Below are 25,870 nucleotides of genomic sequence, written 5' to 3' on the forward strand. Positions count from 1 at the left end.
CCGGACCGCCACCACCCCACCCTACCCTCCCACCCTCCCACCCCCCCACCCCCCCACCCCCACCCCCACCCCACCTCCCCCCCCCCCCCCCCCACCCCCCCCCCCACCCCCCCCACCCGCCCCCATGTCCACCCCCTCAGCATCCCACCTCAACAGGTCCACCCTCATCCCGCTCCCTCCTCCCCCTCCACGGACTACACCGCCCACAGACTCATGGCATGGCCGCCGCAAGACAGACCTCGCGCCCTCGTCCGTCTCCTCGCTCTTCCATGCATACGCTGACGAGTTTCGCGCCCGGAGGGCAAGGACGGCAGAGCTGGTCGACGCAAATGCATCTGCTGATTCAGATGGCCTGCACGCTGACCATGCCGGCCAAGGTCAGCCAGGAGACGCCCGTAACGACTCGTCCATCCCGGACGTGAGGGAGCTCTGGCTCCACGCCCAGGAGCTCAAGGCTGCTCGTGAGGCTGCCGATGAGAAGACCCAGCTCGCTCTGGTGGCTCGCGATCAATACAAGACAAAGGCGCTGGCGCTGGCCAAGCAGAACAAGGCGTACAAGGCCGCCCTGACAAAGGCGCGGGCCGAGCTCGCTGCCCGCGGCCCGCAGGCCGAGGCCTCGACCCAGGCGGCCGCTCGCGCTGCAGAGTCAGAGGCCGCCCGCGCTGACGAGCACGTTGGTGCGCTGCAAGTCCACATTAAGGCCATCAAGCGCCAGCTCGGCGCCAAGCTCAAGGACGCGCTCGAGGCCAACGCCGCTCTTCAGGACGAGCTGGCAACCTCGCGCGTCGACGTCTCTGAGGCTCGCGCCCACGTCTCTGAGCTCGAGACCAAGCTCGAAGTTGTTGTCGAGCGCCATGCCCGCGACCGCGAGCTGCTCAACGAGGCCAAGGCTGTCGACATTGAGGCCGGCGAGAACGCCACCCTCGCAGCCGAAGCCTCGCTCTCGGCAGTCACCACCCGCCTCAAGGAGTACATCGAGTGGGAGGAGAGCCAGAACTTTGGTCCGGGCGTCGACGCCCTACTTGCGCCCGATGCCGCCCCTCCCTCGCCGCGCTCCATCGACGCCGCCTACTCGCAGCTCAAGGACGCCTACGTCCGCCTCCAGTACCGCGCCGAGCTCCTCACCGACGAGAACGACAAGATGTCTCACCTCGTCGAGCAGCTTCGTGGCTCCAATCTTGTTCTCTACACCCACGCCAAGATTCACGCCGCGAGCGCATCTTCTGCTGCCGGCAACGACGCTATGGACGGCTCGTCCGGGAACAACCCACTCGCCGGCTCGCCCGCCGACCACCTCGAGTGCCAGGCCACCATCCGCAGCCTCAAGCAACAGCTCTACGAGCTCGGCGTAGAGGTTGCAGGCATGGACAACGAGGAGAGCGTCGTTCAGCCAGTTGCCGAGGTCGCAGACCTCGAGCGCCGTGCAGAGCACTGGGAGACCGAAGCCCGCCTCGCCCGCACCCGCATCAACGAGCTGGAGTCTCAGCTCGCGGCTGCCAACGACGCCCGCGCCGCGGAGGCTGCTGCTCGTGCAGACTCACTCCTGGCCTCCGACGCCAGCCTCATCGAGCTCCAGGGCCAGCTCATGTACCTGCAAGAGCTCGAGGCTTCCCTCCACCAGCCGCGCTGGGACGCGCTCCTCGCCCTCCCCTCGTCGGTTCTTGATCTAGCCATCGCAGACTTCCACACCTCGGGCCGCGAAGCCGAGTCGCTCGCTCTCCTCGAGTTCAAGCACGCCCACGAAGCCCGCGGCAAGCGCATCGAGCTCCTCGAGGCGCAGGCCGACCAGCTCCGAAACCTTGCCGCCGTCTCGGCCCAGCTGTCGGGCGAGTCTGCGGCCGGTCGCTCGCCGGCCTCGACGACGCCCCCGCCGAGACCTGACGCCGCGCAAGACGTTGCTCACAAGCTCTTTGCCGAACAGGCATCTGAGCGCGAGGCCCGCAAGACTGCGCTCCTCCGGTCACAACTCGCCAAGCAGACGGCCATCATCGCAGCCCTCGACGATGCCTACCGAAAGACCCGCGAGATTGCTGCCACCGAGGCTGGCCTTCCGCTCCCATCGATGCCGATCGTCGAGGCCGAACGCGATGCGCGCAAGGTCATTGCCAAACTCGAGGCAGAGCTTCGTAGCCTCCGCAACGAGCTTGCCGAGGCCGAGGATAGCGTCCGCGACCACGAAGAGGCCCACGCCCACCTTGTGCGCGAGCTCATCTGGCTCCGCACTCGGACCGCCGACAGCCTCGCCCTCTACGACGATGGGATCCAGGAGCGCGAGGACGCATTGGTCGCCAAACTCGCCCGCGCCTCGAACAAGGTCACCGATGCCGACACCACTGGTGACAATGCTTCTCTCGCCACAGCCCTCGCCAAGGCGTACAAGCGCGCCGACCAGCTCGCCGCCGTCCGGCTTGACCGCATCCATATGCTACGCGCCAAGTTGGACGGCTGTGTGTGCGGCAAGCCCGGCGAGTCCGGTACCGAAGCTGCTCCTGTTGACTCTCACCCTGCCGGCGACGAGCTCGACTCGCAAACTGGCGCCGAGCCCCGCCGCGGCATCACCTACGACACATCGCTCGCCACCAAGTCACGCGCAAACCGTTCCATCGCCTGGGGAGACGACGACAACGCCGAAGAGGTCGCGGCTGTCGACAGCCTCTTTGCTCCGTACAAGCCTATCGGCCCCGCCGCTGCCCGCCACGGCGGCCGCCGGCGCAAGCTCAAGGACGCCTTCAAGCAACCATCGCCGCTGCGCCTGCTTATTCTCCCGTTCCTCGCCCATGCTATGCCCTCGCTTGCGCTTGGCCTCGACCCGGACGAGACCGAGCTGCAAGACGTTGCGTCGGGCGTGGCCTCGGACGAGCCGGTCGACCTCCCGCCACTCGGCTTCTTTTCGTTCTCCGGCGACGCCCAGTCTGGTCGCAACCCGGACGATATCAAGGCCACCGACTGGCGCTCTGCCGCGCGCAAGCTTCGCCACGAGCGCGAGCTCGCCGCCGCAGGCGTCGGTGGCCCGCCGACGTCGTCTGACGCTGCTGCTGGCGATGCCGCAAGCTCCTCGGCCGCCCCGCAAGACACTGTGTGGCTGTGATCGACTCCTTGTTTACGGGTTAAAAAACAGACTACACCGCGTTGTCGTCGCCCGAGGCAGAGCGGGAACCAGCAGCATCGTCGACGCTGTCGGGAGCTCCCTCCTCAGAGACTGCCGACCCGGACGAGCGGTCCGATGCGACAAACTCGGCGTCGTTGTTGATGTTGATGACTTCGCCACCACCCATCCGCGAGACCGGCGCCATCATGCCGCCGATAATGTTCGACTCCTCATTGGCGCACGGCAGCTTGGCGCACGGCGCCGTCGGGTCTGGCAGCGACGACTCGGGGTGAGCCGAGACGTACATCTTGAGCGCGACGACGCCAAGGCAGCCGACCATGGCGATGACGACAATGATAACAAAGACGGTTGTGAACGACGAGGTCGACGAGTGCTTGCTCCCGGCAGTGTACGGCGAGCTTGACGAAGAGCCGCCCGACGAGCCGGCAAAATCCGAAGCGCACCCGCCGTACTCCTCGTTGGCCCGAACCATGAGCTCGAGAATGCCCGAGGCTGAGACACCGACGAGCGTTGCAACCGGGCGGTCAGCCGTCGCGTCGCAGTGGACGTGGACAACGGCGCCGCTAGCCGAGGTCACCGCGCCGCTTGCCGGCTCCGGTGCCGAGTACACCACCGTGTAGCCAGAGTCGTCGGCGTGGGTGAGGAAGGTCGTCGAGTCGATTGTGCCAAGGACTTCGACCTGTGGTGTCGACGGGTTCGACGCGCTCGTGTACGAGTGGCAGAACGTTGGCTGCCCGTCACCGAACCGCTGGGCACCAGGGCATGCCAGACTGTCGCAGAACGAGAACGTATACTCGTGGTCCACACCGTCGAACGTGACGTCGACCGTGATGGCCGAGTCCTTGTCCATGTTGTGGAAGTTGTACGCCTTGCCAACAGTGTTGGAAAAGAGCACCCGCTGTGCGCACGTCGTCGCCACCCGCGGACGGTCCGCGATGGGGCACGCCTTGGCCGACGTCACCTTGATGACCGTCACGCACGGCGCGTAGCTCTCCGACACAAACTCGACCACTGTCGAGTGAGCATTCGGGTCGCACACGCCGTGAATGATTGTCCGCCGCCCGCGCTCCATGGCCGGCACGTTGCGCTCTTCATCCGACTCGCACGGGTCACCACCAATGTACTCGAGCGTAAAGCCCGAGAGGTCCGGCTTGGCCGCAGCACCGTACGACATGTCCATCCGACCAGAGATGATGCCGTGGACCTCACCCGTCGCCGCCTGCCACATCACGCACGATGAGGCCCTCGACTCGGGCACCAGCGACGACTCGACCTTGTAGCACTTGTCATCGCCGCAGTCCTGGTACGAGCACTGTGCAGCGCCGCAGAGGTTGAACCGGTACTGCCGCTCCATCGAAAATCGCGTGTCGGTCACCACGTACGGCTGCTCGACCTCGGCGCGAAGCGGGACCAGGTCGTAGTGGTGGCCCTTGCCGGTCGAGATGATTTCGGGGCAGCTGTCGTACATCGGCACCGCGCCGCTCCCACCGTCGACAGGCAGCGGGCACGCCAGGTGCGAGTAGACGAGAAACTCAAACTTGCACGCGCTGCTCTGGTCGCCAAACACCACCCGCGGCGGGTCCACGTCGCGCATCAGCGAGTCGCACACCGCATACACCTCCAGCTGGCTCTTGGTTCCCGGGTTGCCCGCGTCGCACGCCTCGCCACCAGTGTACGTGAGCTTGAACCCGTCCATCACGTCGACCGTCTCGCCGGCCACCATCGTCGAGGCGACAGGGTACGGCTCAACTGCCACAGTCTCGAGCGCACCGAGCGCAAACATTGGGCCGTTACCTGGGTGTGCGCATCCGGCAGGCGCCGCCAGCCCAGACTCGGGACACGAGACAGTCCCGCACATGTTGATCTCAAAGTCGAAATGGACGCCGAGAATGTCGGTTTGGACCGTGAGCGGCGACGCCAGGCTCTGCTCCAGCTCCCACACCGGGTAGTAAAAGTCGTCGGCTGCGCCCGGTGCACCCGAGGTGACCACCAGCGGCGAGTCGCTGTGGCACGGCTGCGGCGTCGTCGGCTCGCCCACCGCAATCGGACACGGGCCCTCGGCAGCAAACAGATTAAAGTCGTACTCACAGTATCCGGTCTCGCCAATGAACTCAAGCCGCGGCGTGGTGTCACCCGGCGAGCAAATGGCAAAGATACGCATGGAGCGGAGAATGGCGTTGCCAGCCGCGTCCTCGCTGCTGCACGGCGTTCCGTCTGAAAACGAGACGGTAAAGCCGGTCCCCTGATCCGGAACGACAGTGGACCAGGTGATGGTGTCCACATCGCCCAGGCCGCGGTAGTGGGTTCTGCTGTCGGTATAGTTCTGGCAGCCTGAAAAGTGCGAGCCCTTGTCTCCGCACTCGACAGACTCGCAGAGATTGACCCTAAAGTCGTACACGTCGGGATCGTCGAACACGCCGATGAGAGTGTACGGCTCGTTTCCGGGCGCCTCGAGCTTGCTCACAGGAAAGTAAGCACTTCCATCCGGATAGTACAAGTTCTTGACACACACATGGACGCCGTCATCATTCGCCATGTTAAGCTCATTCTGCTCGCTCGTCTGCCTTCCCCCGCAGCCTGCAACTCGTCCTTGCCCACCAGAACACCGCCGTCTCCTTCAAACTCTCCCTCGTAGGTAGTAGCAGAGGCCACCGCCACCAGACACACTCCGGCCATGAGCCACACGACTGCAGTCGTAGTCCACACCATTCTGTTGCAAAGAAGGATGTGCTTCTTTGTCAATGAGGAGTTGGGTATGTCACTTTCTCCTCCCCACTGCCCTCACGCCTTGGCCGTCACCAAGTGCCGAGCCGGCCTGGTCTCGAGTCGGGGGGAAGGGGGGAAGGTGGCTGTCTCTGCTCAGACTTGTTTTTGCAATGATTGGAATCGTCATGGCCACGTGAATGTTTTTTGTTTATTTTCGGCGGAATTCAACGGACCGCAACTCCCGCACATCCTGCGCACGGCCACAGCACCCACAGCCACACACGCCACACCTACCAAGCAGGGAGGATGTGTATTGCTCTCGCCAAGCTTGTCTGGCGTGGTGTCACACCCTTGCCTCGTACTTGTCGCGGAGCGCCTCGTACTTGGCAACGTCGGCGGCGGTGAGCGAGGGGGTGAGCGCCGCAAGGGCCGAGGTCAGGTGCGCTTGGCAGACGACGACGCCGCTGGCGTCTGCGAGATCAGCGCCGCTGGAGTTGGCCTCGGCGGCAGCGATTACGTCCTTCATCGCCGCCAGTAGCGCGTCCGAGGTCAGCGCGTAGAGGTCGGCGCCGGTAAAGGTGTCTGGAATGAGGGCAACGAGCGCGTTCAGATCGACGTCGTCGCCAAAGGTGAACTTGCGGGTGAGCGCGGAGAGAACCTTGTGCTTGGCTGCTGGATCGCGCGAGAGGCCGAGGTACACCAGCTTGTCGAATCGCCCCGGCCGCATGAGGCCAGAGTCGATGAGGTCCGGGCGGTTGGTGGCGCCGATGACAAAGATAGACCGGGTTGAGTGGAGCGAGTCGAGCTCGGCCAGCAGCTGCGAGACGATGCGGTCCATGACCCCGCCCGAGTCGGCACCCTGGCCGCGGTTGGGCGCCAGCGCGTCGAGCTCGTCAAAGAAAATGACACACGGTGACGCCGCCCGCGCCCGCGCAAACAGCTCCCGCACGTTCTTCTCAGACTCGCCGATGTACATGTTGATCAGCTCGGGACCCTTGACCGAAAGAAAGTTGAGCGCGCACTCGGTCGCCACAGCCTTGGCAAGCAGCGTCTTGCCCACGCCAGGCGGGCCGTACAGGAGCAGACCCGACCGCTGCCGCATTCCGTCGCCAAACAGCTCCGGGTGCTGCAGCGGGAGCCAGATGGTGTCCAGGATCTGCGCCTTGGCCTCCTCCAGCCCACCGACATCGTCCCACTTGACATTGGGCACCTTTGGCACGCCGAGTGCAGCCCCAGCCGCGGCCACATGCGCCTCCATCGCAGCCACAAGGCTCGCCCGGTCGATGCAGACCGGCGGCGGGCTCTCGCCGACCTCGGTTGTAGCTAGCATCCGCTCCAGCGCTCCCGCCTTGGCCATCTCCACCACCCCGAGCAGCGCATCCGAGTAGGCACCAGCGCTCTGCGCGGCCAGTGCGGTAGCCAGGCTCCGGTCGCCAACAAGCACGTCGGGCGCGTCGCTCGCTGCTAGTGCACCTTGCACAAGCGCGATTCGCTCAGCTTTCGACGGCGGCTCGAACCGAATGGTGTGCACAAAGATCGACCGCAGCCGCGCCGGAAGCGCCGAATACGCTGTCGCGCTGCCGACCACTGCTGCGCCGCTTGCCACCACAGCGTCGAGGAGCTCGGCGACCGCGAGGCTGACCCGGTCGACAGACGCTGCCGCTGCGGGATCGCCCGTGCTCTCAGAGCCAGCAGCACCCAGCGACGGCTCGCTCGCCCCAGACGCTTCGCTGCTTGCGTTGAGCATGCCAGTCTCCGACACAGCCTCGGTCCCGTCAACAACTGTAGCGCCTGCCAGCGCTTGCACGTTGCTCAACCAGACACAGCCTGTCTCTCCCAGTTCGACCGCACCTGTAAGCGCTATCCGCAGATTGGCTTCGGTCTTGGCGTCGCTTGCCCCGAGGACGTCAAAACCGTCGACGCTGACAACATGCAGCGATTCGGCCTCGCACGCCGCTGCCACAGCAGCGGCCTTGGCGGCAGCATCTGGGCCGGTCAGGAGCGTCGCTGTCGGCGCTCCCACCGCGACAGCAACTCTCCCGCACAACTCGGAGCGAGCGCGGGCAATGACAGCAGACGCCGGTGGTGGCAGGCGTGCCAGCCAACGCGGCCAGCTGTGAGGCACCCGCGCCCGCACCGAACCCTCTTGGACTAGGACCGTCACGCCGACGCTGATCCGACGCAGCGCCGAGACGCTACGACTCTTGGCCGTCACTCCATCGAGCGAAGTGACCCGAAACCACGCCGCAGCGTCGGCGTGAGGCGCAAGAGGCAGGGCAAACACGTCGCCGACCGCCACCGTCCGCGGAACGGTAAAGTGCGCGTGGAGCGCAGCACTATAGTCGGCACTGCCTGACGAGTCCGGCGAGATAACACGCGCAATAACGGCTTCGCTCGCGTACTCAGGCAAAGCCTCGGCCACAGTGCCGAGCACAGCACGGCCACGAGCCAGGCCCGCATTGAACGCAAGTAGCGGCGCGAGCGCAACCGCGTCGGCACTCACACCAGCACCACCAAACACCCGAGCCAGTCGGGATGCTGCGCCCTTGGAGCTCGATCGGATCCGCACCACGCTTCCGCCCGGCAAGCGGAGCTTGCGGAGCAAGTCGAAAGAGACGACCGCGTGGAGCGCGGTGTCCGCCTCGTCGCGGTTATTCGTGATACGCGGTCGCATCGCGCCGTCCATGATGGTGGCAGTAGCAAGCATCGCGCCGCGTGCAGCTGGCGCCTGGCCACCCAACATCAGCAGCGGCGGTGAATGAGGAGCATCGGCAGCTCTATCAACACTCTCCGCGGACTCGACTCTCCCGCTCGAGTTGCCGGCCACGACCACAATCTCGGTCTCGGGTCCGATCACGCCATACGCATAAGGCTCTGCATGCTTGACCACCGCAGCGTGTGGCAAGACCGGGGCAAGGCCTACGCCCACCACACCTTTGCCATTGCGGATGGCATGCAGGGCATCCGCAAGATCTCCACCGACTTGCTCGCCGTCGCCGCCGGGAACCGCCACAACGACCTTGTCAAGTGCCCGCGGCACTATCGGAGACATGGTGACCAGTGCACCATGACCACCAAGCCGTGTCGCCATTCCAGCTTCCATCGCCACCATCGGGAGCAGTCCAGCGCTGCCATCGTCCCCATTGTCACTCGTGCGGAGGCGAACCACGACCTTTGTGTCGTCCGAGGCGACCAGGACGTGGCTGACCGAGGGGCTCTCCCAGCCGACCTTAGCCTCCCATGCCGCCACGCCACGGCCTGCTATGCCGATGATGGCGTCTCTGTCCATGTGTGAGTGTGCCTGGCTGAGGGTGTGGGTAGAGTGAAAGGTCTTGACTGTTGGGTGGAGTGGCTTCTGACGTGGCGCGCTCGACTGGGTTGACCGCCGGGGCTGGGAGCGTGGGGAGGGTAGCGATCTTGGGCGGGTCAAGTTGGAACGGGCCAGATGGGCTGCATAGGCACAATGTCTTTGCGGTAGTTGGTGGCGTTTACAGTCCCCAGGCTGAACAGAGTATGTAGGCGGTGGCAAAGACGGTGACGTTGTCGACGGCGGGGAGAGGGAGGCTTTCAACGACGCCGGCCAAGAGGCAGACGACAAACCAGTTCCAGCCAAAGACCCAGTCGTGGACTTTCTGCAGCGGATACCAGCCGAGACCGGCTGATGAGCACCCGTACAAGTACACAATGCCTGCCAGGTATGATCCGACCACAAACGCTGCCGATCCGGCCCACGACTTGTCGGGCGAGTGCGGGAGCTTGCGCGATCCGAGTCTTCTGCCGACGACGTCAGCCAAGCCGTCGCCGACGCAGAGGAGGACAAGCTGGCAGACCGAACCAGGCGAGCGGAAGGCGCCCCAGGTGGTGACCACAAAGATGATGCCGTACTGTGTCGGTCCGTACAGCAGCTCTTCCTTGGCGCCTGATCGCGAGAGCATGGCGAGAGTGGGCGGATCATCGATGATGCCCAGGCCCATGGCAGCAAACTTGGCCACGATACCAGCCGGAATGAGAGCAGCGACTCTTGCCGACATGTCCGGCTCGTCGTCGTAGGGGAACAGAGCCCAGCAGGGGATGAAGACCAGTCCGACCAGGATGTGTGTCAGCTTCCTCGCCAGCGCCGTATCCACCACCCTTTTCCTCGCCAGCACCTTGATCCCTTCCAACAGACCGAGTGCAATGCACGTGCTCACTCCAAAAGCCAGCCACACCTGCTTTCCTGCCTCCATGGCCTCGTCGTCCTTGCAAGTCAGGTGGCGATTCGTGGGTGAGTGCCACTGCCTGCCTGTCGACTGCTGTCGCTCGCCCTCCGCCGATGCTGCGCCGACCTTCGCTCGTACCCCACCATCGGGATGCCCATCATCGGGATGCACATCGGAATGGGTATGTTATGTATGTTATATGTGTATGTGCGGGGTTGGTGCCACAGTGAGCATGATCATTCCCCATCGATGCGGCTCGACTCGACACGCTTGTCGCCATGGGCGGACGAGTGAGTCGACGTGGACGGACTGGGAGCGGGAGAGGGAGAGGGAGAGGAGCAGAAGGCAGTGGTGGTGACGGTGATGGTGTTGACCATGCTCTTACGTTGGTTGACTTGCCTGTGGAACTGTTATTTCTGGTCTGCGAGTTCTTGTCGCCGTACGGTGTCGTCGTCCTCTCGCACGTCTCGTCGCTCTTCCGCCGCCTCCTCGCCGACGATCTCCTCTGGCGCGCCGTCCATCGGCGCTGTTTTGGCGAGAATCCGCCCCAGTCGGAGATCGAGGTCCTCGACATTGGTCTCTATGCGCGGATGTGGAGAGTCGAGGTGGCCAACCTCTCGCCGGCTCGGCTTTTCACGCTCAAGCGCGCCAAGCGCGAGTCACCGCTGATGGTGGCCGCCTGGCGAGCCTGGGGTCTTGCGCTCGACGCCCGCACCGCTGCCGAAGCTGCTGTGTCGAATGTAGAGAGGCTGCGATGGATGATCGACGCCGCGCTCGTGCTATGGTGGGGTGAGTACTTTGACGAGGCGGCGGCGGCGGCCGAAGCGGCGGCGATGGAAGCGGCCGCGCTGGTCCCCACGCTTGATACAGACGCTATTCCGCCGTGGGCAGTAGCTGACGACTGCAGCCTGCTCGACAGGCTGCCAATCGAGACGACAGGCGTGCCGCAGGCGTGTCAAGCACTTGGACTGCGCGCCTCTGCTGACGAGCCGACGAGCGCGCTTGCTATTGCCGCCGCTGTCCTGGCCGGGTATGTGGCGACGACGCCGATGGCTAGAGTGGCCCACCTGCGGCGCGGCGGTGAGCTGTGGGCCGCCGCGGTGACAGCGCCCGGTGCATCGCCGCCGCGAACGGCGGTCCAGCGTGCGTTTGAGTTGTTGCAGTGCGCGGCGCGGGTGGCGACCGACGCCGGACAGGCAGAGGATGCGCTCGAGCTTGGTCAAGCCACGCTAGCAATGGCGAACGCACACACCGAGGTTCTGGGCGAACCGGGGCGGATGTATTACTTTCTAGCTGCAGCAATGCTCGCGCATGGTGCGTACGTTGATGCTGCGGATCATTTCGCGCTGTACGCGGCGTCGGGCCACGCCGACCGCATCCAGTACAGTTCGTCGCGGTTTCTCGAGCTCTCGATCCTTTGTCGTGCGCTCGGTGAAGGTCTCGGTGCGGCGTGCGAAGCTTTAGCCGTTGCTGCCGACGCTGACGCGCGGTTCTTTGACTCGGCGGCGTACTACCGCACCTCGCACGTCCTCGGCCTGCTCAACACTGCTGACATGGACGGCATGCAGAGCTATCTCGCCCACGCAAGGCTTCCGCCCGACTCGCCAAGGTGCCAAGCACTTCGCGAACTTGTGCGCCGACACATGCCTGGCCACGGGCTTGGTGCCCTTCTTGGGGATGATGAGTACGAGTACTACTCGGACGAGGTCTGATACCTGGCGACGACTGTATGCGTGACGGCGAGTGCTGACATGACGTCGGCGCGGATGGCACCGCAGATGCGCAGGCGAACGCTCACCACAGTCTTCCGGGCGGTTGGGCTTCGGACGGGAGGGCTTCGGGCGGGAGGGCTTCGGGTGGGTAGTGCTCGGCGAGGACGGTGTGGCGTTGGCGCCGGCGCAGAAGACAATCTTGGATTTTGTGCGATGATCCATGGGCGATGAGGCAATTGTCCAGAAAGCCTTGAAGATCTAGGGCGCGTTGAGAACAAAGGCCATGTGCAGGCGCTCGAGATAGTAGTTCTGCAAACCCATAAAGGCCTTGGGGGCCAGAGTGTCGATGTTTGAGTAGCCAAAGCCCGAGCAGGAGCCACCGCGCCAAGCTCACCACCGCCACCACCACCCCACCCACACCCGCACCCATACCCCCTTCCCTCACACACGCACACACACACACACACACACACTTACACACACACACACATACACCTCCCATCCACCCACATACATCGAAAGTATGAACAGGGGGCGGGACAAGAAGCCCAAGAAGAAGCGGCGCAAGAAGGCTGGTACGCCAGCCCCCCCCCCCCCCCCCCCCCCCCGCCCTTTCCCTCCCTCCCATACTCATCACTCACATGTTGCAACCACTTGACAGATCCGTTTGATCCGGCGAGCTGGGCTGATCGGCCGGCATCGGCACATCTGCTGCAAAAGGCCAAGTTTCCCGAGACTGCGCCGGTGGTCGAGCAGCTGGCTCTTGGTGCCGATGTCAACGCCATCGATGGCGAGGGCAAGTCGGCGCTGCACTGGACAGCTGTGCTGGGCAACACAGAGGTGGCAGAGACATTGCTTGCGGTCGATGGGGTCAATGCTGACATTCCGGATGAGTATGGATGGACACCGCTGCATCTGGCTGTTGCCAACAATCATCCGCGCATCATCGACTCTCTGCTCAACGCCGGTGCTGCCGTCAACGCCACCACCCCGTCCAACGAAACCGCCCTGGACATGGCCGTTGCCAATGATGTCCAAGCTGTCATCGACCGTCTGGTAGAAGCCGGCGCTATGACCCACGACAAGGTTGTCGCAGCCGAAGAGGCCGCCGCCGCCAAATCGCGAGGCCGTCGTCGTCGTTGACCCCCTCCCTCCCATCACGACGGACACTGCTGTCCTCTGGTGGCACAGCAGCTACCCTCCGCCCCCCTCGTCCCCCTTCCCCCGATAACACCGTCATCACTCACTCCTATCCCATCTCCCACCGCCCGACTCAACCGCCCTCCCTTCCCCCTCCCGTCCCCGCACCCAACACCCAACTCTCACAGTACGCAACCCCCTCCCTCCCCCCTGCAGTCAGCACTGTCCCCGTCCCCGGGATGGATCCTCCCCCATCCATCTTGTGTGAGAGACGGGCACAGGCTTGGTCTCTGGCCAGCCATGGGCATGATGGTCAAGAAGAGCCAGTCACTCACATCACTGGTGCGCGTGTGGGTGTGCAGGAGGCGGGAGGGAACGAGATGGCCAAGAAGAAGACTGGGAGGAAGAACAAGCGGAAGAGGGCCAACTCGGGCAAGCATGCCGATGTCTCGGACGTGATTGAGGCGGTCCATGCTGCCTCGGAGATGGCGGCCCAGGGTGGACCCATCGAGGCTCAGGATGATGATGATCTGTTCTTTACTGATACGAAGCCGACGGCAAAGCTGATGACCCGTGCCGAACGGAAGGCTGCTGCTCGTGCCAAGGTCCTCCACATCGATGCCAAGCTTAGCTCCAAGGCGGTGGCCATTGGCGCCTCGTCGCTCTACACCGGGCGGGTGAGCGAGAACCAGAGGAAGAAGGCCGCAGCTGCTGCCAAGGCGCGGCTCCGCGATTCAGAGGCAATTGCCCAGCGGCGTGCAGCGAAGAACGCTGAGGCTCGCCGCCAGCGCGCGATGGACCTCCTCCGGAAAGGCGAGAAGCCGCGGTCGCTGGCTGAGCTTGCCAATGCCAAGAAGCTCGAGCGGCAGAAGCGGCGGGCTGTGATCGTCGACCTGAACGAGGACGCCAGTTCGCAGCAGGTCGAAATTGTCGACGCGTGGGCCGAGCCGGTCGGCCGGGAGAAGATTCTCGCCGAGGAGAACGTCGACGACTACGTGGCCGACACCATCATGCCTGTCAAGCGGCGCAAGCTGCTGAGTGGGCACAAGATGGTGGCCAACGTCCGGGTGGCGGCGCCGGGCCAGTCGTACAACCCGGTCACCTCCGAGCACACCAAACACCTCGTTGACGCTGCCGCCGGACAGATCAAGCGGAACAAGGCCAAGGCCAAGCTCGACTCTGAGCTGCCTGCCAAATCCGTCAGGGCGGTGACCGACGTCGTGTCCTCGCTCCTCCCTCTGGACATGATGATGGACTCGGACGACGACGGCGCGTCCGACTCGGAGAGCCTCGACGAGGAGGCCAAGGCCGAGATTGCCATTGCGCGGAAGATGCGCGAGATGCAGGCTAACCGCAAGCCGCGGACCGCGCGTCAGCGGCGGAACATTACTATCAGCAAGGTGAAGAACGAGGAAGCCCGCCGCAGGAAGCTGGAGCGCCGCAAGAGGAACGAGCTCTACCTGCTCAAGAGGCTGAATAAGGAAGTTCTCGCAGAGATCGAGATCCGTCGGGCCAAGGCCAGCGCCCGTGCCGCCGCCGCCGCCGCCGCGCCGGCCGCTCCGATCACCAAGCTCGGCAAGGGTTCCATCACCATTGAGCCCGAGTTCCTGCTCCCCAGCGAGATTCCGAGCTCGCTCCGCCGTCTCCCTATCCAGGGCTCGGTCCTTGCCGACCGCATGACCTCCATCTACGAGCGCGGTAAGGCCGAGCTGCCCAAGGCCAAGCGCGGAAAGCCGAGCAGGCCGTGGCTCAAGACAAAGGTCCGCATCCACAAGCGTGACGAGTGGGCCGAGCACCCGCTCAACAACGACGACGATCTCGAGGACTCATCGTCTGGCGATGAAGATCTCGGCCGCGACGATCCCAACGCCAACCACAACGCGACCCGCATCCCCGGCTACGGCCCAAACCAGCGGTCGTCGTCGTCGCGCGGCAGTCGCAACAACCACAACCGCAACAAGAAGCGGTAGAGGCGTCGCTGAGGCCGCCCCCTGCAGTAACACACGCAACCCGCGGAGAGTATGTTATGATGTGCTCTCGGTCGTCTCTACCGCCGTGTACTCGACGTACTCAATCTTGTACTCGGACGCAGCCGAGCCAGAGCTCGAGCCCGAGCCGACGCCATCAGAGGACGATAGCGAGCCGCGCCGCCGCCGCCGCTGGCGCCGCCGCCTGCTCGGCCCGCTGGCGCCGTTGCGGACTTCAAAAACGGCGTAGTCGTTGACGTAGCGGCCGGACGAGCCGCCGGAGGCATATCCGTCGTACTCGTACTCATCGTCGTCGTCGTTGTCGTCGTACTCGTACTCGTTGTATTCGTACTCGTACTCGTCGTCCGAATCCGAGTCACGGCGTGACGTCGAGGTCTCCAGCTCGGACGGCGCTGCGTCCCAGTCCGAGATGCCGGCTGCGGTGTCAGCGGCGCGCGAGAGCGCGGCGATGAGTGCGGTGCCGGCCTCGTTGTCGGTGGGCCGGACCGGGGGAAGGATAAAGAATGAGCCGGCGTAGTCGCCAAGCGAAGCAAGGTAGTTAACGACTCGCGCCAGGAGAATCCCGCCCGAGCCCTCGGTATATGCAGCCTCGAGAACGAGCTTGTCGTGGACTCGAGTGTAGTGATGGACCATGGACCGGACCGGCATGGCGGCCGAGCCCTCGCGGTAAAAGTGCGAGAAAGGCGTGTAGAGCGCGATGCGCTCGCTCGAGGTGTCGACCCTAAAGTACCCGTAGTACGCGATCATGGTTGTCCGAGTCCGTCGCGAGGCGTCTTCGCCTTCGCCGACCTTGACCGCGGTGAAAGAGCCGTCTGGCCGGAGCTGCAGCGAGTTGGACGCGATGACACCAGAGCTAAACGGCGGCGGAATCAAGGCGCGCTTCCGCCGCTTGCGGCTGCCCTTGCCTGACGCCTTCATGCGGACCTGGATCCGGAGCTGCCGCACCAGCGGATGTGCCGCGCTGGCTGCCGGCGTGTGCCGCGACGAGTTGATCCCTGCCGAGTTGAGCGCACACAGCGTGTCGCCGGGCGGCAGTCCTGACGCCTCGCTCTCAGTCACTGCTCTCGGCGGCTCGACAAGCGGTGCGCGGCTCGACGACGACGATCGCCGCGAGGAGACAACCCGCCACCCCGACGACTCGTCCTGAGACAGCGAGTCCGAGCCCGAGCCCAAGCCCGAGCCCGAACCACAACCAGTCCGAATTTTGACATAGCTCGGCGACGAGACAAACTCGCCATCACAGAAGAGGCAGAACCAGGCGAGCTTCTTTGACGACGACGAGGAGCGAGAGGCCTTTCCGGGCGATCCAACATGGTGGCTGTGCTTGGACGGCGAGCCAGCGTGATGCTTGGACGGCGAGCCAGCATGGTGATGCCGTGTCGATGACGACGAGATCTTCCTTGCCCGGCCTGTGCTCCTTGCCGACGTCGGCGGAGAGTATCCCGAGAGCAGAGCCACTCGATGCGCCGCCGATTCCGACCGCAGCGACGAGGACGGAGCGCCGAGGCGCATGGCGGCGTGGTCGGTCGACACGTCGCGTGACGACCGTAGCCGCGACGACCGAGAATGAGACCCGTTCTTGGCCATATCGCGAGAAAGAAGGCCACGGGTAGGGGTGAAAGTATCGGGGTGGGTCGAGCCAAGTGTGCCGACGTTCAGTGTTCTTTAGCAGACCGACGACCGCCGGGCCATGGACCGACTCGGCCGACTCGTCGACAGGCTTCACCATAGGGTGTGGGGATTGGTTATTGCTGGGGGATGGTGGGGATGGTGGGGATGGTTGGAGTGGCTGTGCATGTCGGGCTGTGGGTGCTGGGGCTGGGGCTAGGGCTGGGGCTAGGGGGAGGGGGAGGGGGAGGGGGGGGGGGGGGGCTCGCCTGTTGCCTGTCGCCTGTCGTCGGTCGGTCGGTTGTCGGTCGGTCGCCGGTCGGTCGGTCGGTCGGTCGCCGGTCGGTCGGTCGGTCGCCGGTCGCCGGTCGGTCGGTCGGTCGCCGGTTGGTGGCCGGTGTGCGGGCGGGTGAGAGACACTCGACGCCGGTGTAGGCGACCAGTAGCTTCCGCGCTTTGTGCTTGGCTGTTAGTTATGGAGTTCGAGACGGCCATGGTAGCTGCGCAAGCCGCACACCGAACCCAGGTGGCAAGTCTTGAGGCCCAACTTGCCGACATGGCCCGGGCCTGTGAGTCTGCCCAGTCCGAGGCTGACCATGCCCGCACCGACCTTGCCGCACTGCAGTCCTCGCACATGGTACGCAGCACGAGAGGGATGACGTAGGGGTATGGGAGGGGGGAGGGGGGGGGGAGGGGGGGGGGGGATATGGGAGGATGGGAGCGGAGGTGAGTATGAGGCGCCTTCGGCGGTCGACGGGCAGGTGGTGACAGACTCACGCCAATGGACAACACATGGTATCGGGCGGACGATGCGCGGGTGGCGGGGAGGGCAGCGTGTGGCCAAGGAACGCGAGGCGCTGGTGGCGGACAACACGGCGCTGGCGCAGCAAGTCCAGGCGCTGTCGGCAGAACTGCAGCGACTGCGCATGTTCAAGCGAGCGATCCTGTGCACGCTGAAGGAAGACGAGAGGGCCGATCCAGGGGTGGTCAGCCACGCCGCGGAGCTTTCGTCGCCACTGCCGTCGATTGCGGTGGCCGACAGCTACCTCCGGCCGTCGTCGCCACACCGCTCACCACGCCGCTCGCCGCACCGCTCGCCGCACCGCTCGCCGCACCGCTCACCGCGCCGCTCGCCGTCGCCGCAGGTGCTTGACTCGCCCGCGCGCGGGATCGAGGCCGACGACGACGTCCGGCGTGACCTCTCGCCGCTGATGGACCGGCTGGCGGCCGAGGCCGAGGCACTCGACACGTCACTGGCCATGGGCAGCAGCACGCGACCGGCGCCGCGGACTGGCGCACTCGACGCGCACCACTTGCTCATTGCGGAGATCGAGCAGTCGATCACCGACTCGCAGATCTCGTCGTCGCAGCTGCGGCGGTCGATCCGAGCCTCACGTGAGGCGCGTGACCCGACGGCCACATCGTGGATGCAGGCCGATGCTGACCCAGATCCGGCGGCGTCGGCTGCCGGTGCGGCACGCGCAGTCGAGCGCGCGCGATCGCGCTCGCGCTCGCTGACCCCTGCCCGTCACAACCAGTCGCCAGCTCTCTCGCGGTCGGCGCTCGACACCACCACGGCGTCAGCAGCATCCGAGGTGGCCAGCGGCGTGCCCAAGCCGGGCTTTATGGCATCGGACGCCGGCAAGCTCTTTTTCCGCGAGGCCCGGCTCCGCCTCGACTACGAAGCCTTCAACTCGCTCCTCGAGGCCATCCGCGAGCTGACCAACCGCACCAAGACCCGGAATGAGACCCTAGTCTTTGCCTGGAACCTCTTTGGTCCCGACAGCGAGGATCTGTATGCCACCTTCAAGGCGCTCCTCGGGTAAAACGGTGACCGTCACTGACCGCCACCCTCACTGAGTCATGCCCCTCCCCATCCCCCCATCACGCCTCGGTCACCACTTGTCGCCAATTTCGCGCCAATGGCGACGGCAAGCAAGGCCAACGACGACAGGCAGATGGAGCTTGCAGAAGCAGCGTACCATGCAGCAGAGGACAACAATCACTCACGACGGGCAGAGACGGCCAAGGCTGCATACAAGGCCCACCGTGAGGCTCAGGACCTCTGTGCAGCCGACAAGTGGCTCTGTCGGGCGCTCTCGGCCATGGAATTTGCCGACGGCGTGGAGAGCGATGCCGAGTACGAGCAACTGCTCCGCGAGGCATGCGAGATCAAGTGCCAGCTGCAGCAGCCCAACATGGCCCGCATCCTTCTAGAGCAACTGCTGCGAGTCGAGGACATCCGCGGCTCGTGCCCGCATGCCTCGTACCTTCCGCTCGCTCGCATTCGCGCAAACATCGGCCGCCACGCTGACGCCGTCGACCTGCTCGACCGCGCTCTGGCAGAGCTCGAGCCGCTCGTTGCCGCAGGCTCGTCCCCGCCGCAGGCTCTAGTGGAGCTCCTCTGCACCCGCGCCGTTGTCAACGGCAAACTCGGCGATGTTGATGCCGGCCTCGCCGACATCTCCCGTGCCAAAGCCCTTGTCCCGTCCGGGCCGCCCATGTTTAACGTCCTTGACGCCGCTGGGCGCATGTACGCCGCCGCCGGGCTCATAGACGAAGCGGTCGCCCAGATGGATGTTCTTATTGCTGGTCTCAACCAGGCTCGCTCTATGGGCGTCCTAGCCGCTCTCGCTACATCGGCCAGCTTCCTCGCCGAGGTCGGCCGCGCCTCGGCCCTCATCCTTCGCCAGCTCGTGTATATGGAGCATATGGAGCAACTGCTCGGCCCAACACATCCGGTCCTCGAAGATCTGCGCAGCATGGAGCGGGTTCCGCCTCGCGGTCGCGCCGCAAGCCCGACGCCTCGGACGCCTCGGACGCCTCGGACACCTCGGACGTCTCGGACGCCTCGGACACCTCGTGCACCTCGTCCGGCACGGGCTCCGGCTCAGACTCGGACGATGCCCATGGCAACAGCAGCAGTAGTAGATGTGCCCCGTCGACCCTGCCGCCCGGCGATGACGCTTCGCTCGAGCCGTCCGCCGATCACGCCAACATCCTGGCCCGCATCCACGCCGCCGCCGCCGCCGCCGACGCGCTCGTCCGCGCTGCAGAGGCTACATCGCCTGGCTCGCCCAGTTCGCCGCGTGCCGACCAACTCGGCACCCGCATCTACGGCCGTCCGATGCAATTTAAGCCCAGCGTCACGAGCCCGTGAACGCGGTCGCGAGCGCTCGCTAGAGCGCGTCGTCGCTGGCATAGCGGCGAATGTCAAAGCCACCGTTCTTTTCGAACCGTGCGTACGCCTCGGCGGCGCCGTCGCAGTGCTCGAGCTGCCCGACAATGCCATTGAGGACAGAGACTGTAAACTTGGACCAGAACTTGGACCGCCGCTTTCGGGTGAGGACAGACGAGACCATGGCCTTGTGGACAGCGTGGTGGGGATTGGAGGCAGCGGCCGGCGCGGTCGCAGCTGTCCCGCTTGCCGTGCTGGGAGCAGTTCCGCCCACGCCCGGCGCCGCGTTCCCGTTCAGCAGCCGCGCCCGTTTCGATGCTGCCGCCGACGCGGCCTCCAAGCGGTCTTCGCGCTCGCGTTCGCGCTTGCGGCGGGAGCGCTCGGCCTGCTCGTCGGCATAGTCGAGGTGGTAGCGCGAGTTCCACGTCGACCGCAGCTCGGCCTTGAGTGCATACACTTGCCGTGCCAGATCGAGGACCGCCCCGCCGAGCGACTTGTAGTACTCGGTGTGCGACGCGAGGTCGTCGCGTAGCATGTTCTTGAGCTGGGTAGAGAACTTGGTCATGTGCGTCGTCACTTCTTCTGACGACAGGAAGTTACGGGTGTAGGCGACGGCCTCAAAGGCTGGCGGCGCCGATCGTTTCTTGCGGCGGGCCGCCACCTCCCTTTGCCGCAGCGAGAAAGGGTACGGCACCGTGTCAGTCGGCCGCTCCGACGGCCGCAGCACCTGGAGCAGCGCCTCGGTCTCGCCGCCATACGGCAGCTTGGCCGAGAGCACCGAGTCGCCGGCCTTGATCAGCCGCACGTCGCGGGTGTAGTCTTGCTCGTCTTTGAGTGCTCGCCGCTTGAGCTCGGCAGCGGCGGCGCGTGGCCGCTTCGACGGCGCGTGCTGTGGCAGCGGGAGGCCGCCAATGTGCGGCTGGCTGAACCCTACGCCAGCAGCGGGCTTGGCCAGCACCGGCGGCGTGTTGTCGTTCGACGACCGCGTCGTCATCACTGTCGGCGACGGGAGGAACTGCGGGAGTGTCACCTGCTCCACCTCCCACGCCTGCCCGTACACCGCGTCCGCCGACCACACTCCCGACTGTAGCAGGAAGAGGCACGCCGCACACCCGATCCCAGTCGAGTGCACGTGCTCCTTGTGCGCCGCCGCCGACCTCGCGTGGTTCGCCATGGCGTCGTCATACAGAGGCGACGACGAGAGAATGAGTGGCCGCCAGGTGCACCCCTCGTGTGGGCACTCGTTGAGCCGCCGCGTCGTTGACACCCGCTTGGTTGTGCTGTCGACCTGAAGCCCGGCAGCCTCCGGCCGCGGCACCGCGTTGCCCATCCGCCGCAGATGCTCCTTGAGCAGGTTCGACGTCGGAATCGCCGGGCCGTTCGGGCCCGAGCTCGACGGTGGCGTGACCGGCGCCGAAAACGCGGTCAGGTCGCCGCTCGATCCACGCTCGGGGCTGCCGGTCATCGCCTGTGGCGGAACAATGGAGACACGAGAACGGGCCGCGCTCGCGCCGTTGCGCCCGCGCCCGCTGCCGCGCGACGCGCTTCGTGATGCGCTCCGCGACGCCGATCCGCGCCTTGGTGCCGAACGCGCCCGCGCAATGTCGGACGCGCCCCACTCGCCTGACGCTGTCAGCTTGGCGCAGAACGAGCACTCGCCCGACTCGCCCGAGTCGATGTGCTCGAGATGGACCGCCACGCAATGTCGGTGTTTGCGCGCCGACTTGCGCCGGTCCCGCGGCGTCGCCGCCGTCGACCGCCACTCGCACCCCGTGTGCGAGCAGAGCCCAGCCCGCCCCGCCGAGTCGGTCGAGCTGTCTCCTGCTGGCGCGCCCGTGCCATTGCTCTGCGACCTGGCAGTCTTTCCACTCGACGCCGCCGCCTCATCATCATCGGCATCGGCGCTCCCGCTCGCATGCTCGCGCGCCTCGTGCGCTCTAAGTGCCGCTATCCGCTCCTCGTACGTGCCCTCAATCTGATCGGCCGCCGTGTATGAGCAGCGGCTCTGCTGGCACGCGTACTCGCTTCTGCACCCGCACCGCCAGTCGCCGCACCGCGCATGTGAGTGAGGGAAGTGAGCCGGGCTCTGCCGTGACATCCTAAAAGTTTCTCAATTCCGCCGAGGCAATTCCCGCTCCTCGTAACGCCACGCGCGACCGGGACGCGCCACACCAGCATGCTACCCACCCGCTTGCGAGCGGTACAGCTCAGTGCGAGCGTTGCAGACTGCGGGCATGGGTACACCACTCGCAGGACTGGGCATAACCGTAGTCGGTATGGTGCTGCCCCTGCCAACACCCCCAACCAGACCCCCCTTCCCTCCGCCACAACCCCCCCCTCCCTCCCCTGCCCCCCCTCACCCGCCCCGCTCGGCTCTACCGGACGTACTGGGAGACAGAGCGTAGCAGACGACGACCAGTAGAGTCGTCGAGTCGACGAGTACCTGCGGCAAGTGCAGCGGTACAGGCAGGGCATTTGGGATTGAACGGCTCGTTGAGGTGGCTGGTACACTGCCCACCCCGTCGTCCTCCCCGGCTGTGCTTCACCTCGCAACCAAGGTGACGGCACGATGCTGCTGTCTTTGACATTTTGTCGAAGGACGACGACAGAGCGACGAGTGTATCACCGCGAAAGGAACACCACTTTTTTTTGTCGCTATCACTGATTGCTGCCGACACCGGGGGAAAAAAATATAGAATGAAATGGACCGAGAGACAATATTGGTATTGCCGTGAGCAATGCTCGAGCAATGGATACCTGTACCGTGCACACTGGCTCCCCAACTCTTCCTTGCAATCCCCAATATACCCCCCTCCCTCCTTCATAGGTTATACTCGTGTGTTTAGCTGGTATGTGCTACACCTGCTCCCATCCATCCTCCACCACACGAACTGTGGTGGTCGACCAATCGCCGGCGTGGCCATGGCGTCGCGCTCAACAGAGCTGCTCACCCTGCGACCAGACGGCACACCACCTCACGCGCCGCCGCAGAGCTCGACTGGCGACGGCGAGCTGGCGCAAAGGTGTCCATGGAGCCAGTAGGGGCGACAGAGTCGCGGGCGGATGACGAATGGCTGCCGTTCGAGAGCAAGCCGGCGTACACGGTCGACGCGGCGGTGCTGTGGCTGGCGCCGGTGGTGCTCCCGCTGCTTGCGCTGGCATTCGTTCCGGTCGGTGGCTTTCATACACGTTGGATCTGCTGCGCTGCGGCCATGGCCGGTGCTGCGTATGCTCTGGCAACCACTCCGACCCGCATCTGCGTCGATCACAAGGCTGTGGTCATTGTCTGCCCGCTCTTCCGCTACCGCATCTCCATCGCCCGCATCACCTACCTCCGTCCCGCAGGCGTCCTCGACGCCCTTCTCCTCCCCGGGCCACGTTTCTCCACCTCGTTCTCTCGCCGCTTGATCGAGATCTGCTGCCGCGCCGCCAGCCACAACGTTCTTGTCGCACCCCGCGATGCCTATGGCTTCTACTGCGCTGTCGCCGAGGCCCAGCGGCTTGCCCATCCCACTACCTCGCCCCATCCTGGCCACGGCATCGCCTCAACACTACCCCACTCGCTCGCCTGCGCATAGCCTCTACGCACATCGATCCTGCACCACATCGATCTCCCGTCTGCAACTTCCGTAAACCCACACATGCACATGCACATGCCACTCTCCCCCGCCCCCGCCCCCGCCCCGCCCACCCCCGCATACCACCCCACCCCTCCCCCACCCTCGCCATGGTCACCTACGTCTCGACCCGCGGTCAGGCCCCGGCTGTGGACTTTGCTACGGCGGTACTGGCTGGTCAAGCGCCCGACGGTGGCCTCTACGTTCCGTCGAGCCTTCCGCACCTCTCGCTCCCGCGCCTGGCATCGCTCATCGATGCCGACTATGCGGCACTCGCCGCAGCAGTCATGGCGCCCTTTGTGGGCGACTCGCTGACGACCGAAGAGCTCGACGCTGTCCTTCGTTCTGCCTTTGCTGCACCTGATCGGTTCGATACGTCCGATGTGGCTCCGCTGGCCTCACTTGCTTCGCATCCCGACACCTCCATCCTCGAGCTCTGGCACGGGCCCTCGCTCGCCTTCAAGGACATGGCCATCGGCGTCCTTGCTCGCCTCCTCGCCATCTTTGCCGCTCGTGCCCCGGGGCCCAAGCCTACCAACATTGTTGTCGCCACTTCGGGTGATACCGGGCCGGCTGCTGTCGCCGCAGCCGCAGGCATCGATCCTGCTCTCCTCCACCTCTGGGTCCTCTTCCCGCACAACCGCGTCTCGCGCGAGCAGGCCGCACAGATGCAGTGCGAGCTCCCACCCAACGTCACCGTTCTCGAAGTCGCCAACTCGGACTCGGACTCGCTCGACACTATTCTCGACGATGTCTTCAACGACAAGGCTCTCGCCAAGGACGTCTCGCTCGGCTCGCTCAACTCCATCAACGTCGCCCGCGTCCTCCTCCAGTCTGTCCACTACATCTACGCCTTCCTCGCCCACATCCGCGCCCGCGCTGGGCCCGGACCGCACTCGTCCTCCGCCCTCTGCAGCCTCATGCTTGCCCACCCGATCCGGTTTGCTGTTCCCACTGGCGCTTGTGGTGACATGGTCGGCGGCCTCTACGCCGCCGCCATGGGCCTCCCAGTCTCCGAGTTTGTCATCGCCACCAACGCCAACGCCATTGTCGCCGACACCCTCACTCACGCACGCCTCGTCCCGCCGCCGCCAGTCGTCCCTACTCTCTCCAACGCCATCGACATCCTCGTTCCCTACAACCTCTGGCGCTTCCTCTACCACACCGCAGCCGCAGAGTGCCCGACCACACTCTCGGCGTGGATCGATGCCTTTCGCAGCGGCGCCACCGTCACCCTTCCTCCGCTCGCCGCATGGGGCACTCCCGCGCCGTTCCGTGCCACCTCGATCTCCGACGCCACCACCCTCGCCACCATTGCTGCCACCTACGCTGCCGACAGCTATCTCCTCGACCCGCACTCGGCGGTCGCGCTCGCCGGCTCTGTCGCCATCCCACCGCCGTCCGCCGGCCAGCTCCACACCATCTGTCTCGCCACTGCCCATCCCGCCAAATTTGTCGACGTCGTCCACGCTGCCCTCCCGCTTGTCGACGCGCCTGCCGGCATCGCTCATCCTTCCATGGACGCCGCTCTTGCCGCCACTGCCAACCACGCCGTCCAGCTCCCATCCGTCGCCGCTGCCAATGCCTACCTCCGCCGCGCCATGCTCGAGCTTACATCCTCACACGCTCCACCTGCCCGCGACGTCCACATCGCCTCGCCTGATGACATTGCCGCCGCCGTCTCGTGGGCCGACGCCCTCGCCGCTGCCCGCCTCGCCTTCTCCGCCTCGCCGGACGACATTGTCGGGCCCATGCCCATGGCCTTTGACTTTGCCGATGCCTGCGGTGAGAGCCATGTCAAAGGTGCCCATATCGGCGGCTCGTCCATCTTTGCACTCAAAGTCGCCTCGTCCTTCTACAAGGCCTCGCCGTCTGGATCCGGCCTTGTCCTCGTCTTCTCTGCCACAAACGGCGCTCCGCTCGCTGTCCTCCTCGACAACGCCCGCCTCACAGACATGCGCACCGCCGCAGCGGGCACACTCGCCATCACCACGCTCCGTCCAGGGCCTATCACCAAGCTCGCCATCCTCGGCGCAGGCATCCAGGCCAGCAAGCAGCTCGCCTCGCTTGCCGCAGCAGTCGAAATCCGCTCTGTCACACTTTGGGCCCGTCGCCCGCCGCCGCCGCCGCCGCCGTCGATCACATGTCCTCGCACCATCCGCACCTTGCAATCTCTGCCGCGCCGTCCATCAAGGACGCGCTCGCTGCCGCAGACGTCGTCATCACTGCCACGCCGGCCTCGAACCCGCTAATTGCTTCACCCGATTGGCTCGCGCCGTCCGCGCTTGTTGTTGCTGTCGGCTCAGACTCGCCGCACAAGCAAGAACTTGACGCCTCGGTCCTCCACGCCGCCCTCAGTGCGGGTGGCGCCGTCATCGTCGACTCGATCGAGCAGACAGCCGCGTTCGGTGAGCTCCGCTCTATCGCTCACGTTCTTCCTCACCCTGGCGTCTTTACCCTCGGCGACATTGTCCGCGGCACGGCCCTTCCACCGCCGGCTTCTGCACTCACCATCGTTGACCTCACCGGCATGGGTGTCCAGGACGCTGCTCTTGCCGAAATTGTCTACAATCGCCTCGCCTCGCCGTCGCGCCTCTAGATGCCATCGCCAAC

The 25,870-nt window shown here is 65.3% G+C and overlaps 13 protein-coding genes across 13 annotated transcripts; 8 read left to right on the top strand and 5 right to left on the bottom strand.

Annotated features, from left to right (window-relative positions):
* Positions 1 to 329: 329 nt before the first annotated feature.
* Positions 330 to 3,088, top strand: AMSG_04810 (uncharacterized protein; the record flags this gene model as incomplete). The annotated part of the gene is made up of 2 exons (XM_013903027.1): positions 330 to 395; positions 428 to 3,088. 2 exons carry the CDS (start codon positions 330 to 332, stop codon positions 3,086 to 3,088), a joined length of 2,727 nt encoding a protein of 908 aa, XP_013758481.1.
* AMSG_04811 (uncharacterized protein) lies at positions 3,084 to 5,858 on the bottom strand. The gene has a single exon (XM_013903028.1). The coding sequence runs from the start codon at positions 5,643 to 5,645 to the stop codon at positions 3,120 to 3,122; it is 2,526 nt and encodes an 841-aa protein (XP_013758482.1). The 5' UTR covers positions 5,646 to 5,858; the 3' UTR covers positions 3,084 to 3,119.
* Positions 5,859 to 6,005: 147 nt separating this feature from the next.
* Positions 6,006 to 9,104, bottom strand: AMSG_04812 (peroxisomal biogenesis factor 6; the record flags this gene model as incomplete). The annotated part of the gene is made up of 1 exon (XM_013903029.1): positions 6,006 to 9,104. One exon carries the CDS (start codon positions 9,102 to 9,104, stop codon positions 6,159 to 6,161), a length of 2,946 nt encoding a protein of 981 aa, XP_013758483.1. The 3' UTR covers positions 6,006 to 6,158.
* Positions 9,105 to 9,286: 182 nt separating this feature from the next.
* AMSG_04813 (phosphatidate cytidylyltransferase) lies at positions 9,287 to 10,057 on the bottom strand. The gene has a single exon (XM_013903030.1). It carries the CDS (start codon positions 10,039 to 10,041, stop codon positions 9,304 to 9,306), a length of 738 nt encoding a protein of 245 aa, XP_013758484.1. The 5' UTR covers positions 10,042 to 10,057; the 3' UTR covers positions 9,287 to 9,303.
* Positions 10,058 to 10,164: 107 nt separating this feature from the next.
* On the top strand, positions 10,165 to 12,064 carry AMSG_04814 (uncharacterized protein; the record flags this gene model as incomplete). Its single annotated transcript, XM_013903031.1, has 2 exons — positions 10,165 to 10,195; positions 10,357 to 12,064. 2 exons carry the CDS (start codon positions 10,165 to 10,167, stop codon positions 11,724 to 11,726), a joined length of 1,401 nt encoding a protein of 466 aa, XP_013758485.1. The 3' UTR covers positions 11,727 to 12,064.
* A 72-nt stretch (positions 12,065 to 12,136) lies between these two features.
* AMSG_04815 (ankyrin) lies at positions 12,137 to 12,978 on the top strand. Its single transcript, XM_013903032.1, has 2 exons — positions 12,137 to 12,301; positions 12,388 to 12,978. Exons 1-2 carry the CDS (start codon positions 12,250 to 12,252, stop codon positions 12,867 to 12,869), a joined length of 534 nt encoding a protein of 177 aa, XP_013758486.1. The 5' UTR covers positions 12,137 to 12,249; the 3' UTR covers positions 12,870 to 12,978.
* Positions 12,979 to 13,231: 253 nt separating this feature from the next.
* AMSG_04816 (uncharacterized protein) lies at positions 13,232 to 14,836 on the top strand (the record flags this gene model as incomplete). The annotated part of the gene is made up of 1 exon (XM_013903033.1): positions 13,232 to 14,836. Exon 1 carries the CDS (start codon positions 13,247 to 13,249, stop codon positions 14,834 to 14,836), a length of 1,590 nt encoding a protein of 529 aa, XP_013758487.1. The 5' UTR covers positions 13,232 to 13,246.
* A 40-nt stretch (positions 14,837 to 14,876) lies between these two features.
* AMSG_04817 (uncharacterized protein) lies at positions 14,877 to 16,491 on the bottom strand. The gene has a single exon (XM_013903034.1). It carries the CDS (start codon positions 16,439 to 16,441, stop codon positions 14,891 to 14,893), a length of 1,551 nt encoding a protein of 516 aa, XP_013758488.1. The 5' UTR covers positions 16,442 to 16,491; the 3' UTR covers positions 14,877 to 14,890.
* Positions 16,492 to 17,010: 519 nt separating this feature from the next.
* AMSG_04818 (uncharacterized protein) lies at positions 17,011 to 18,296 on the top strand. Its single transcript, XM_013903035.1, has 2 exons — positions 17,011 to 17,099; positions 17,296 to 18,296. Exons 1-2 carry the CDS (start codon positions 17,019 to 17,021, stop codon positions 18,286 to 18,288), a joined length of 1,074 nt encoding a protein of 357 aa, XP_013758489.1. The 5' UTR covers positions 17,011 to 17,018; the 3' UTR covers positions 18,289 to 18,296.
* An 88-nt stretch (positions 18,297 to 18,384) lies between these two features.
* AMSG_04819 (uncharacterized protein) lies at positions 18,385 to 19,622 on the top strand (the record flags this gene model as incomplete). The annotated part of the gene is made up of 2 exons (XM_013903036.1): positions 18,385 to 19,233; positions 19,260 to 19,622. The coding sequence occupies 2 exons, from the start codon at positions 18,385 to 18,387 to the stop codon at positions 19,620 to 19,622; spliced, it is 1,212 nt and encodes a 403-aa protein (XP_013758490.1).
* Positions 19,576 to 22,248, bottom strand: AMSG_04820 (uncharacterized protein). The gene is made up of 2 exons (XM_013903037.1): positions 22,029 to 22,248; positions 19,576 to 21,667 (listed from the first exon to the last, which is right to left on the bottom strand). The coding sequence occupies exons 1-2, from the start codon at positions 22,226 to 22,228 to the stop codon at positions 19,642 to 19,644; spliced, it is 2,226 nt and encodes a 741-aa protein (XP_013758491.1). The 5' UTR covers positions 22,229 to 22,248; the 3' UTR covers positions 19,576 to 19,641.
* A 371-nt stretch (positions 22,249 to 22,619) lies between these two features.
* On the top strand, positions 22,620 to 23,294 carry AMSG_04821 (uncharacterized protein). Its single transcript, XM_013903038.1, has one exon. The coding sequence runs from the start codon at positions 22,670 to 22,672 to the stop codon at positions 23,216 to 23,218; it is 549 nt and encodes a 182-aa protein (XP_013758492.1). The 5' UTR covers positions 22,620 to 22,669; the 3' UTR covers positions 23,219 to 23,294.
* Positions 23,295 to 23,367: 73 nt separating this feature from the next.
* AMSG_04822 (threonine synthase) lies at positions 23,368 to 25,856 on the top strand (the record flags this gene model as incomplete). Its single annotated transcript, XM_013903039.1, has 2 exons — positions 23,368 to 25,350; positions 25,452 to 25,856. 2 exons carry the CDS (start codon positions 23,368 to 23,370, stop codon positions 25,854 to 25,856), a joined length of 2,388 nt encoding a protein of 795 aa, XP_013758493.1.
* Positions 25,857 to 25,870: the final 14 nt, after the last annotated feature.

This window comes from Thecamonas trahens, assembly GCF_000142905.1.
Source record: "Thecamonas trahens ATCC 50062 unplaced genomic scaffold supercont1.19, whole genome shotgun sequence".
NCBI lineage: Eukaryota > Apusomonadida > Apusomonadidae > Thecamonas > Thecamonas trahens.

Excerpts from the sequence above, each read along its gene's own strand:
- AMSG_04811 (XM_013903028.1), bottom strand. The coding sequence starts at position 5,645 with ATGGCGAATGATGACGGCGTCCATGTGTGTGTCAAGAACTTGTACTAT.
- AMSG_04813 (XM_013903030.1), bottom strand. The coding sequence starts at position 10,041 with ATGGAGGCAGGAAAGCAGGTGTGGCTGGCTTTTGGAGTGAGCACGTGC.
- AMSG_04815 (XM_013903032.1), top strand. The coding sequence starts at position 12,250 with ATGAACAGGGGGCGGGACAAGAAGCCCAAGAAGAAGCGGCGCAAGAAG. Across the intron at positions 12,302-12,387 it reads GAAGCGGCGCAAGAAGGCTG|ATCCGTTTGATCCGGCGAGC; the intron begins GTACGCCAGCCC and ends ACCACTTGACAG.
- AMSG_04817 (XM_013903034.1), bottom strand. The coding sequence starts at position 16,441 with ATGGCCAAGAACGGGTCTCATTCTCGGTCGTCGCGGCTACGGTCGTCA.
- AMSG_04818 (XM_013903035.1), top strand. The coding sequence starts at position 17,019 with ATGGCCCGGGCCTGTGAGTCTGCCCAGTCCGAGGCTGACCATGCCCGC. Across the intron at positions 17,100-17,295 it reads CACTGCAGTCCTCGCACATG|CGTGTGGCCAAGGAACGCGA; the intron begins GTACGCAGCACG and ends CGGGGAGGGCAG.
- AMSG_04820 (XM_013903037.1), bottom strand. The coding sequence starts at position 22,228 with ATGTCAAAGACAGCAGCATCGTGCCGTCACCTTGGTTGCGAGGTGAAG. Across the intron at positions 21,668-22,028 it reads CTGCTACGCTCTGTCTCCCA|AAGCGAGTACGCGTGCCAGC; the intron begins GTACGTCCGGTA and ends GTGCGGGTGCAG.
- AMSG_04821 (XM_013903038.1), top strand. The coding sequence starts at position 22,670 with ATGGAGCCAGTAGGGGCGACAGAGTCGCGGGCGGATGACGAATGGCTG.